Genomic DNA, 12,910 nt, shown 5'->3' with positions numbered 1-12,910 from the left:
TTTCCCCAATTTTTGCCCAATTTTCCCCAACTTTTACATTTATTTTTGCCCAATTTTCCCCCCAAATTTTCCCCAATTTTTACATTAATTTTTTGCCCATTTTCCCCCAAATTTTCCCCAATTTCCCCCCAATTTTTCCATTTATTTTTTGCCCATTTTCCCCCCAAATTTTCCCCAATTTTCAAATTTTTTTTGCCAATTTTTCCCCATTTCCCCCCCAATTTTCCTCCCCAATTTTCTCAGATTTTAAAGGGTTTTTTGCCCATTTTCTCCCCGAATTTTCCCCATTTTCCCCAATTTTCCCCCAATTTTTGTATTTATTTTTTGCCCATTTTCCCCCCATTTTTTCCCCATTTTCCCCCATTTTTAACCCCTTCCTGACCTGCCTGTAGGCTGTACTCTGCCCCTCATAGTCCCGGTTGTATTTCCTCAGTTTTCCCCAATTTTTCCCAATTTTCCCCCAGTTTTCACATTTATTTTTTGCCCAATTTTTCCCAATTTTTAAAGGTTTTTTACCCATTTCCCCCCGAATTTTCCCAATTTTCCCCCAATTTTTACATTTATTTTTTGCCTATTTTTGCCCAATTTTCCCCAATTTTCAAACTTTATTTTTGCCCAATTTTGCCCAATTTTAACGGGGTTTTTTTGCCCATTTTGCCCCATTTTTCACATTTATTTTTTGCCCAATTTTTCCCAATTTTAAAGGTTTTTTTTACCCATTTTCCCCCAAATTTTCCCCAATTTTTACATTTATTTTTTGCCAATTTCCCCCCATTTTCCCCCCGAATTTTCCCCCAATTTCCCCCCCAATTTTTGCCCAATTTACCCCAACTTTTAAAGGATTTTTTCCCCAATTTTCCCACTTATTTTTTGCTCATTTTCCCCCGTTTTCCCCCAGAATTTTTCCCCAATTTTGCCCATTTTCCCCCCAATTTTTTCCCCAATTTTTCCCCAAATTTTCCCCAATTTTCCCATTTATTTTTTTGCCAATTTTTGCCCATTTTTCCCCCGAATTTTCCCCAATTTCCCCCAATTTTCCCCAATTTTTGCAGGGTTTTTTTGCCCATTTTCCCCCCATTTTTTGCCCATTTTCCCCCAAATTTTCCCCTGAATTTTCCCCCATTTTCCCCCAATTTTCTCAGATTTTTAAAGGGTTTTTTGCCCATTTTCCCCCCAATTTTCCCATTTATTTTTTGCCCATTTTTCCCCCCAAATTTTCCCCAATTTCCCCCCCAATTTTCCCCAATTTTCAAAGGTTTTTTTGCCCAATTTTCCCCATTTTTTGCCCATTTTACCCCCATTTTTCCCCCAATTTTGCCCAATTTTCCCCAATTTTTGTATTTATTTTTTGCCCATTTTCCCCCATTTTTTGCCCATTTTTCCCCATTTTTAACCCCTTCCTGACCTGCCTGTAGGCTGCAATCTGCCCCTCGTAGTCCCGGTTGTATTTCCTCAGTTTTCCCCCAATTTTTTCCCAATTTTTACATTTATTTTTTGCCCATTTTTGCCCAATTTTCCCCAATTTTTAAATTTTATTTTTGCCCAATTTTGCCCAATTTTTCAAGGTTTTTTTACCATTTTCCCCCCAATTTTTCTCAATTTTTTGCCCATTTTCCCCCCCATTTTTCCTCATTTTTTCCCCAATTTTCCCATTTATTTTTTGCCTATTTTCCCCCATTTTTGCCCATTTCCCCCCCAATTTTTACATTTATTTTTTGCCATTTTGCCCATTTTTTTCCCATTTTCTCCCCGAATTTTCCCCAATTTTTACATTTATTTTTTGCCCATTTCCCCCCCATTTTTTGCCCATTTTCCCCCCAATTTGTCCCCAATTTTTTGCCCAATTTTCCCCAATTTTTAAAGGGTTTTTTTTGCCCATTTTTTCCCCAATTTTTCCCCCAATTTTTTCATTTATTTTTTGCCCATTTTCTCCCCGAATTTTCCCCAGAATTTTCCCCAATTTCCCCCCAATTTGTCCCCAATTTTTACATTTATTTTTTGCCCAATTTTCCCCATTTTTTGCCCATTTTACCCCCAATTTTGCCCTAATTTTTGCCCAATTTTCCCCCAATTTTTGTATTTATTTTTTGCCCATTTTCCCCCAATTTTTCCCCAATTTTTCCATTTATTTTCCCCCATTTTTAACCCCCCTTCCTGACCTGCCTGTAGGGCTGCAATCTGCCCCTCATAGTCCCGGTTGTATTTCCTCAGTTTCTGCCTCAAGGAGCTCAAAGCTTTGGCGTTGTTTTGTTCATTTTCTTCTTGCCCTCCTTGTCCCCTCCCACAGCTGAGGGGGAAAAAAGGGAAAAAATGAGAAAAAAGGGGAAAAAAGGACAAAAAAATGACCCAAAATGGGGAAAATTCCAAAAAAAAAGGACAAAAAATGACCAAAAATGACAAAAAATGACCCAAAAATGACCCAAAAATGACAAAAAATGACCCAAAATGGAGAAAAAAAAAAAAGGTGAAAATTACAAAAAAAAAAAAGGGGGAAAATCACCCAAAAAAGGACAAAAAATGACCCAAAATGGTGAAAATTACAAAAAAAAAAGGACAAAAAATGACCCAAAAATGACCCTAAAATGACCCTAAAATGACCCAAAAATCACAAAAAAATGACCCAAAATGGAGAAAAAATGGTGAAAATTAAAAAAATAAAAGGGGGGAAAATCACCCAAAAAAAGGATAAAAAATGACCCAAAAATGACAAAAAATGAGCCAAAAATCACAAAAAATGACCCAAAAATGACAAAAAATGACCCAAAATGGAGAAAAAATGGTGAAAATCCCCCCCAAAAAAGGTGGAAAATGGTGAAAAATCCCAAAAAAAAGGACAAAAATGACCCTAAAATGATGAAAAATGACCCAAAAATGGTGAAAAATGACCCAAAATTCATAAAATTGGCCAAAAATGACCTAAAGTGACAGAAAAGCATCAAAAAAGACCCAAAAAATCACAAAAAAATGACCCAAAAATGACCCAAAAATGACAAAAAATACCCCAAAAATGGAGAAAATTATTAAAAGAAGACAGAAAATGACCCAAAAAAGGGAAAAACATTAAAAAAGACAAAAAATGACCCAAAAATGGTGAGAAATGACCCAAAAAATTGGGAAAAAATGTAAAAAAAATCCTTGAAAATTCTGTAAAAATTATTTCTAAAAATGGTGAAAAAAGCCAAGAAAAATCTTAAAAAATGGCAAAAAAAGGCAAAAAAACCCCAGAAAAAAACCAGAAAATATCAGAAAAAAATCCCAATAAAAAATAATAAAAAATTTGGAAAAATATTTTAAAAATCTTTAAAAATTCTGTAAAAATTATTTCTAAAATTGAGGAAAAAAAGCCAAGAAAAACTCAGAAAAAATTAAGAAAAATTGAGAAAAAAATCAGAAAAATCAGAAAAAAAACCCAATTAAAATGACCAAGAAAATTTGGGAAAAATAAAAAAAAATCCTTCAAAATTCAATAAAAATTATTTCTAAACTTGATTAAAAAAAGCAAGAAAAATCCGAAAAAATGGCAAAAAAAAAAGGCAAAAAAATCAGGAAAAATTCAGAAAAAATCCCAATTAAAAATAATAAAAAATTTGGGAAAAATATTTTAAAAATCTTTAAAAATTTTGTAAAAAATTATTTTTAAAAAATGGTGAAAAAAGCCAAGAAAAAATCTGAAAAAATTGCAAAAAAGTGGAAAAAAAATCAGAAAAAAAAATCAGGAAAATTCCCCAATAAAATTAATAAAAAAATCAGGAAAAATATTAAAAAGTGCTTAAAAATTCTATAAAAAATATTTCTAAAATTGATAAGAAAAGGAAAGAAAAATCCGAAAAAATGGCAAAAAAATCAGGAAAAAAACAGAAAAAAATCCCAAATAAAAATAATAAAAAATTTGGGAAAAATATTTTAAAAATCTTTAAAAAATTCTGTAAAAATTATTTTTTAAAATGGTGGAAAAAGGCAAAAAAAATCCAAAAAAATGGCAAAAAATTGCAAAAAATTGCAAAAAAAAAGGCAAAAAAAATTGAAAAAAAAGCAGAAAAATCAGAAAAATCCCAATAAAAAATGGCAAAAAAAATTGGGAAAAATACTTTAAAAATGGTTAAAAATTCTATAAAAATTATTTTAAAAAATGGTGAAAAAAGCCAAAAAAAATCCGAAAAAATGGCAAAAAATGGCAAAAAAAAATCAGAAAAAATCAGAAAAAACCCTCAAATTAAAATTACAAAAAAATTGGGAAAAATATAACAAATCTTTAAACATTTTGTAAAAATTATTTTTAAAAATGGTGAAAAAAAGGCAAAAAAAAATCCGAAAAAATGGCAAAAAATTGCAAAAAAATCAGAAAAAATCAGAAAAAAGCCCCCAAACATGTTTAAAAAATTGGTAAAAATATAAAAAAAATCTTAAAAAATGTTTTTAAAAAATGTTTTTAAAAAATTATTTTTAAAAATGGTGAAAAAAGCCAAGAAAAAATCCGAAAAAATGGCAAAAAAAAAGGCAAAAAAAAGCAGAAAAAATCAGAAAAAAGCCCTAAAAAAGTCAAATTTTCACTAAAATAAATCTGGAAAAAATGCTAATATTTAGGAATTGCCAAAATGTGGATTTTTAGCCCCAAATTTTCACCTCATTGAGATAATCCTCGAGGTCTGCCAGGATCCTGAGGTAGAACCTGGGGGACTCCATCCCTGTCCACGACGCCCTTGGCCTTGGCCCAGGCACGGCCCAGCAGCTCAAACTCCTGGGAAAATGGGGAAAAATGGGGGAAATTGGGTGAAAAATTGGGAAAAATGGGAAAATTGGGGGGAAATTGGGGAAATTTGGGGAAAATTCGGGGAAAATTGGGTGAAAAAAGGGAAAAAATTGGGTGAAAAATGGGAAAAATTGGGTGGAAAAATGGGGGGGAAATGGGGAAAAATGGGAAAAAATTGGGGGGGAAAATGGGGAGAAATGGGGAAAATTGGGGGAAAAATGGGGGGAATTGGGGAGGAAATGGGGGAAAAATGGGGAAAAATGGGGGGAAATTGGGGGAAAATGGGGGGAAAATTGGGAAATGGGGGAAATTGGGAAAATTTGGGGAAAATTGGGGGAAAATTGGGTGAAAAATGGGGGAAAAATTGGGTGAGAAATGGGGAAAATGGGGGGGAAAATGGAGGAAAATGGGGAAAATTGGGGGGAATTGGGGGAAAATGAGGGGAAATTGGGGAAAATTGGATAAAGATGGAGGAAAATTGGGGGGAAATTGGGAAAAATGGGGAAAAATGGGGAAATTGGGGAAATTGGGGAAATTGGGGGAAAATTGGGTGAAAAAAGGGAAAAAATTGGGTGAGAAATGGGGAAAGTTTGGGGGAAAATTGGGGAAATTTGGGGGGAAAATTGGGTGAGAAATGGGAAAAAATTGGGTGAGAAATGGGGGAAAATGGGGGAAAAATTGGGGGGAAATTGGGAAATGGGGGGAAATTGGAAAAATGGGGGAAAATGGGGGAAAATTGGGGAAATATTGGGAAAATCTGGGGAAAATTGGGTGAAAAAAGGGAAAAAATTGGGTGAGAAAGGGAAAAAATTGAGTGAAAAATGGGGGGGGAAATGGGGGAAAATGGGGAGAAAATGGGGAGAAAATGGGGGAAAATGGGAGAAATGGGGAAAAATTGGGGGGAAAATGGGGGAAATGGGGAAAAATGGGTGAAAAAAAGGAAAATGGGGGAATATGGGGAAAATGGAAAAAATTGGGTGAGAAATGGGAAAAATGGGAAGAAAATGGGGGAAAATTGGGGAATTGGTAAATTGGGTGGGAAATGGGAAAAAATGGGGGAGAAATTGGGGGGAAATCGGGGAAAAATTGGGGGGAAATCAGTGAAAAATGGGGGGAAATTGGGGGGAAATGGGGAAAATTGGGTGAAAATGGGGAAATAATTGGGGGAAATGAGGGGAAAATGAGGGGAAAATGGGGAAAATTGGAGGGAAATTGGGGGAAAACGAGGGGAAATTGGGGGAAAATTGGATAAAGATGGGGGAAATTGGGGAAAATGGGGGAAATTGGGGAGAAAAGGGGAAAATTGGGCAAAAAATGTGGGGAATTGGGGGAAAAATGGGGAGAAAATGAGGAACAATGGGGGAAAATTGGGAAAAATGGGGGGAAATTGGGGGAAATGGAGAAAAATTGCGAAAATTAGGAAAATATTGGGGGGAAAATGGAAAAAAAATGGGTGAGAAATGGGAAAAATGGGAAGAAAATGGGGGAAATGGGAAAAATGGGGAAATAGGGGTGAAAACCAGGAAAAATGCGGAATTTTGGGGGTGGAAATTGGGGATTTTAGGGGCGATTTTTGGGGTGAAAAGTGAGGGTTTAGGGGCGATTTTTGGGGTGAAAGTGGGGATTTTAGGGGTGATTTTGGGCTGTAAATTGGTGATTTTTAGGGTGATTTTTGGGGTGTAAATTGGGGATTTTAGGGGTGATTTTTGGGGTAAAATTGAGGAATTCTGGGGTGTAAATTGGGGATTTTGGGGGCGATTTTTGGGGTGTAAATTGAGGATTTTAGGGGCGATTTTTGGGCTGTAAATTGGTGATTTTTAGGGTGATTTTTAGGGTGGAAATTGGGGATTTTAGGGGCGATTTTTGGGGTTGAAATTGGGGGTTTTAGGGGTGATTTTTGGGGTGTAAATTGGGGATTTTTTAGGGGTGATTTTGGGGTGGAAATTGGGGGTTTTAGGGGTGATTTTTGGGGTGAAAAGTGAGGGTTTTAAGGGCGATTTTTGGGGTGAAAAGTGGGGAGTTTTAGGGGCGATTTTTGGGGTGGAAATTGGGGATTTTAGGGGTGTAAATTGGGGATTTTAGGGTGATTTTGGGGTGTAAATGAGGATTTTAGGGGTGATTGTTTGGGGTGTAAATTGAGGATTTTAGGGGCGATTTTTGGGGTGGAAATTGGGGATTTTAGGGGCGATTTTTGGGGTGAAAAGCGGGGGTTTTGGGGCTCTGGGCACCTCGAGGCAGCGGCTGACATCGCGGATCTTCATGGCGTTGCGGATGGAGCGGATCAGGTTGGTGAGTTCTTCATACCTGGGATCAATCAGGATCAATCAGGATCGATTGGGATCGATCAGGATCAATTGAAGTCGATTTGGAGCCATTGGGACCAATAGGGATCAATAGAGATCGATTGGGATTGATTGAGGTCAATTTGGAGCCATTGGGATCAATACGGACCCATTGAAACCAATAGGGACCAATAAGGACCCATTGAAACCAATAGGGACCAATACAAAACCCATTGAAACCAATAGGGATCAATAAGGACCCATTGGGACCACTAGGGACCAATACAAACCTATTGAAACCAATAGGGATCAATACAGACCCATTGAAACCAATAGGAATCAATACGGACCCATTGAAACCAATAGGGATCAATAGAAACCCATTGAAACCAATAGGGACCAATACAAACCCCCTGGGACCAATAGGGATCAATAAGGACCCATTGAAACCAATAGGGATCAATACAGACCCCATTGAAACCAATAGGAATCAAGACGGACCCATTGAAACCAATAGGGATCAATTTGGGCCATTGGGATCAATGGAAACCAAACCAATAGGAACCAATAGGGACCAATACAAACCCATTGGGACCAATAGGGATCAATAAGGACCCATTGGAACCAATAGGGATCAATTTGGGGCCATTGGGGTTGATTGGATCAATAGGAACTGGTCAGGATCAATTGGGGTCAATTTGCGGCCATTGGGATCAATGGAAACCAAACCAATAGGGACCAATAGAGATCAATAGGGATCAATAAGGACCCATTAACCAATACAGATCAAGACGGACCCATTGAAACCAATAGGGATCAATAAGGACCCATTGGGACCAATAAAAATCAATACAAACCCATTGAAACCAATAGGATCAATTTGGGGCCATTGGGATCAATGGAAACCAAACCAATAGGGACCAATAGGGATCAATACAGACCCATTGAAACCAATAGGGATCAATACAAACCCATCGAAATCAATAGGGACCAATACAAACCCATTGAAACCAATAGGGACCAACACAAGCCATTGAAACCAATAGGGACCAACTTGGAGCCATTAGAACAAACAATCAATACCAGATCAATACCAGACCAATACCGATCAATACCCAATCAATACCTGATCAATGCCGATCAATACCCAATCAATACCCGATCAATCACTCTCACCTCTTGTCGCGGGCGCTCCTCACCACGCGCTTGGTGTCCTCCTCATCCTCACTGAGCAGCAGCGGCCTGGGGGCGGGGCCAGACACCGTTAACCCCGCCTCCTTTTCCTTTAGCCACCTCCCTTTTACTTTAACCCCCGCCCATTTTCTTTAGCCCCTCCCATTCCTTTAACCCCCTTTTCATTTGACCACTCCCCTTTCCTTTAACGCCATCCCTTTTCATTCACCCCGTCCCCTTTCCTTTAGCCCCTCCCCTTTCTTTAACCCCGCCTTCTTATTTAGCCCCTCCCCCTTTTGATTTAACCCCTCCCCTTTCCTGTTAACTCCTCCCTTTTCCTTTAAGCCGCTCCCCTTTTAGCCCTTCCCCTTTAACCCCACCCATTGCTTTTAAGCTTCCTTTTAGCCCCTCCCCTTTCCCTTTAGCCCCTCCTCTCCCCCTTTAGCCCCTCCCCCTTTCCTTTAACCCCACCCTTTTTTCTCCTTTCCCTTACCCCATTAACCCCTCCCCTTTCCTTAAACCCCTCCCCTTTTCTTTAACCCCTCCCCTCCCACTCTTTCCCTTTGCTCCCCCTCCACTTCTATAGACCCCTTCCACCCTTTAGCCCCTCCCACATCTTCTTAAACCCCTCCCCTTTTCCATTTCAGCCTTTTACTGTTTAAGCCCCTCCCACTGCCTTTTAGGCCCCTCCCCTTCTTCTTTACCCCACCAATTTAACTCCTCCCCTTTTCCTTTAAACCCCTCCCCTCTAAGCTCCTCCCCTTTTACTTAACCCCCTTCCCTTTAAGCCCCGCCCCTTCCCCTTTAGCCCCGCCCACTTGCTGTAGGGTCCCCCCGGCGCTTTGGGCGCGGTTTCATCTCCCGACGCTGAGGACTCAGACTCGGAGTCGGAGCCGGTGGTGAAAAATCGCGACATTATCGCGACAGAGAGGGAGGGGCGGCAGCGACAAGGGGAGGGGCAGCCTGGGGAGACAAAACCGCCAAAAAATCCCGAGGTTTGGACCCAAAAATTCACGATTTTCACCCAAAATGTCAGCATATTCACGCAAAACTTCATGGGTTAAACCTATAATTTGAGCGGTTTGGCCCAAAATCTGAAGGGTTTAAAGCGAAAATTGGAGGTTTTAAAGCAAAATTTGCACCCAAACTCCCAAACTTCAGCCCAAAATCAACAATTCCAGTCCAAAATTCCCCAATTTCCCCTCAAAAACCCCAAAATTCGGCCTCAAATCGCTCAAATTCCGCCCCTCCCCCATTCCTCCCACCCCTTCCAAGCTCCGATTTCTGCCGCGTTTTTTACCCCAAAATCCGCGAATTTCGCCCCAAATCCTCCCCCACCCCCCCCCCACGCGCACCTCCCCCACCCCAGAACACCCCCGGGCCCCTCCCCCACCCCCCAATTCCGCTCCTCCCCCCCCCGCACCGAACGCGCCGCACGCGGAGCCGCCGGTACGGAAGGGCTGAAAGGCCGAAACGGAAGTGGAGCTACGTCACTTCCTTTCTTAACCCCGCCCACTTCCGGGTTAGCGCGCAAGGAACGCTGGGAAAGCGAGTCCAGAAGCGGCAAAGAGCCGAAATCGGAGCCTTTTGATCCAATAAGTCGCGGTTTTGAGATGAAAATGGAACGATTTTAATAAAAATCGACTTTTTAACCTCAGATTCGAAGGTTTTTCCTTTAGAATTCGCGAATTTTTACCTCAGAATTCGCGAGTTTTTCCCTCACAATTATCGGGTTTTTTTATTCCCCAAACCGCCCGACTGTGACCCAAAAATTTCGGATTTTATCTCCGAAATTGGCGGTTTTTGGTAACAATCGAACGTTTTGAACAATTATCGACATTTCTGCCACAAATTCGGCGATTTTTACCTCACAATTATCGGGATTCTACCGCACAATTATCGAGATTTTACCTCCCTAACTTGGCCGATTTTGATCCAAAAATGCTGAATTTTACCCTCCAAAAATGCGTTACTGGGTGGAAACGGAAGGTTTTTAATAAAAAACGTTTTATTTTGCCTCAGATTCGGCGATTTTTACCTCAGCAGTATCGGGCTTTTTATCTCCTAAAATTGCCTGATTTTAACCCGAAATCCTGGATTTTACCCCCAAAAGTTGTGATTTTGGGGGAGAATTGAACATTTTAAATAAAAATCTACTTTTTAACCTCAGATTTGAAGTTTTTTTCCTCAGAATTTACGAATTTTTCCCTTCCCTCACAATTCACGAGTTTTTACCTCAGAATTGTCAATTTGTTCCCTCCACAAATCTGGACGATTTTAAATAGCAAAAATAGCAAATTTTACTCCCCCCCAAAGTTGCGTTTCTTGGTGAAAATGGAAGGTTTTAAATTAAAATGAAGGTTTTGGTCTCAAATTAGGCGATTTTTACCTCAGAGTTTTACCATGAATTTTTATCACACCGTTTTCTGTTTTTTTCCCTCCCTAATCAGCCGATTTTGACACAAAATCTTGGATTTTACCTCAGAAATTAGCAATTTTGGGTGAGAATTGAATGTTTTGAACAATAATCAACATTTTAGCCACAAATTTGGCGATTTTTACCTCAGAATTCTCCAGTTTTTACCTCACAATTCTCAGAATTACCGGGGTTTTTTACCTCCCTAAATTGGCCATTTTAGTTCAAAAATGCAGGAATTTAGCCCTTAAAAGTTGCATTTCAGGGTGAAAACTGAAAGTTTTAAATAACAATCGAGGTTTCAGCTGCAAATGTGGCGATTTTTACCTCAGAATTCACAAATTTTTACCTCAGAATTGACGATTTTTCACCTCAGAACCTCCAATGTTTCTACCTCTCTAAACTGGCCGATTTTGACCCAAAAATGGCAGAATTTTCCCCCATCAAATTCACGTTTCTGGGTAGAAATTCAATATTTTTAGTAAAAATTGACCTTTTTGCCTCAAATTCCAACATTTTTACCTCAGAATTTGAGAGTTTTTACCTCACAATTATCAGGTCTTTACCACCCAAATGGGCTGATATGGACCTATAAATGTCCGATTTTACCTCTGAAATTAACGTTTCTGGGTGGAAATAAAATATTTTTAATAAAAATCAACATTTTTTTCCCTCAAATTTGAAAATTTTTACCTCAGAATTCGCGAGGTTTTACCTCACAATTATCGGGTTTTTACTACCCAAACCGGCCCTTTTGGATCCAAAAACCGTCGTATTTTACCTCCAAAATTAACGTTTCTGGGTTAAAATCGAATATTTTTAATACAAATCTACTTTTTTGCCTCAAATTCGAAAATTTTTACCTCAGAATTTGCGAGTTTTCCCCTCACAATTATCGGGTCTTTACCACCCGAACCTTTTGGACCCAAAAATGTCGGATTTTTCCTCCGAAATTACCGTTTCTGGATGGAAATCGAATATTTTTAATAAAAATCAACTTTTTTTGCCTCAAATTCGAAGCTTTTTCCCTCAGAATTCCACAGTTTTTTATCTCACAATTACCGGTTTTTACCATCCAAACCGGCCGATTTTAACCCAAAAATGTGGGATTTTACCTCCGAAATTAAGGTTTCTGCGTGGAAATTCAATAATTTAAATAAAAATCTACTTTTTCCCCACAAATTCGGCGATTTTAACTTCAAAATTCCCAAGTTTTTACCTCACAATTCCCCGGGGGGTTGCCTCAACTCTTCTCCCAATTCCCGCCCCAGTTCCGGTTTGGCGCGCAGGGAACGCTGGGAAAGCGAGTCCGAGGTGCCGAGGACCCAAAATCGGCGGATTTTTCCCCAAAAGCGCCTCGAAAGTCGCGATTTTAGGTAAGAACGGAACGTTTTAAACAATAATCGATGCTTCTGTCTCAATTTCTGCGAGTTTTACCTCAGAATTCTCCAGGTTTTACCTCACAATTCCCAAGTTTTTACCTCAGAATTAGCGAGTTTTTCTCTCTTAAATTGGTGGAATTTGCCCCAAAAGTGCCTCGAAAGTCGCGATTTTGGGTAAGAATCGAAATTTTGAACAGTAATCGACATTTTTTCCACAAATTCGGCGATTTTATCTCAGAATTCGCAAGTTTTTACCTCAGAATTATCGATTTTTCACCTCACAATTATCGAGATTTTAACCTCCCAAAAAAAGCGATTTTGACCCAAAAATTATGGATTTTACCTCTGAATTTCACGATTTTAGGTAAGGACTGTATATTTTAATTAATAATCGACATTTTTTCCCGAAATTCGGCGATTTTTACCTCATAATCCGCCAGTTTTTACCTCACAATTTCCGATTTTTTACCTCAGAATTCCTGAGTTTTTCCCTCCCCAAATCTGGCTGATTTTAACCCAAAAATGCCAAATTTTACCCCTCAAAATTGACATTTCTGGGTGAAAACTGAAGGTTTTAAATAAAATTGGGGGATTTGGTCTCAAATTTGAACTTTTTTACCTCAGAATTCCCAACTTTTTACCTCAAAATTGCCGTGTTTTTCCCCTCCCTAAATTGGCCAATTTTGCCTCAAAATGTCAGATTTTACCTCCTAAATTCATGATTTTCAGTAAGAATTGAACATTTTTAATAAAAATCCTTTCTTTTTGCCACAAATTCAGCAATTTTCATGAGTTTTTACCTCAGCATTATTGGGCTTTTTACCTCCTAAAATCAACCGATTTTGACCCAAAAATGCTGAATTTGATCTCCCAAAATTCCCATTTCTACCCCCAAATTCCCAACTTT

At 38.8% G+C, this 12,910-nt stretch overlaps 1 protein-coding gene across 1 annotated transcript in view; it reads right to left on the bottom strand.

The window, feature by feature from the left end:
• The window catches only part of EIF3CL (eukaryotic translation initiation factor 3 subunit C like), a 41,240-nt gene extending 29,230 nt beyond the window's left edge, over positions 1–12,010 (bottom strand). The window contains 7 exon segments of the mRNA XM_071419432.1: positions 2,147–2,249; positions 4,617–4,674; positions 4,676–4,738; positions 6,979–7,054; positions 8,209–8,274; positions 9,024–9,168; positions 11,841–12,010. Coding sequence (XP_071275533.1) covers positions 2,147–2,249; positions 4,617–4,674; positions 4,676–4,738; positions 6,979–7,054; positions 8,209–8,274; positions 9,024–9,121 — 464 coding nt within the window. The 5' untranslated portion in view covers positions 9,122–9,168; positions 11,841–12,010.
• Positions 12,011–12,910: the final 900 nt, after the last annotated feature.

The sequence above is a fragment of the Agelaius tricolor genome, unplaced genomic scaffold, assembly GCF_023055355.1.
Source record: "Agelaius tricolor isolate 1412-34295 unplaced genomic scaffold, bAgeTri1.0.p SCAF_107, whole genome shotgun sequence".
NCBI classification, from domain to species: domain Eukaryota; kingdom Metazoa; phylum Chordata; class Aves; order Passeriformes; family Icteridae; genus Agelaius; species Agelaius tricolor.
The sequence above is the reverse complement of the archived record's forward strand: the minus strand, read 5'-3'. Positions and strand labels throughout refer to the sequence as shown.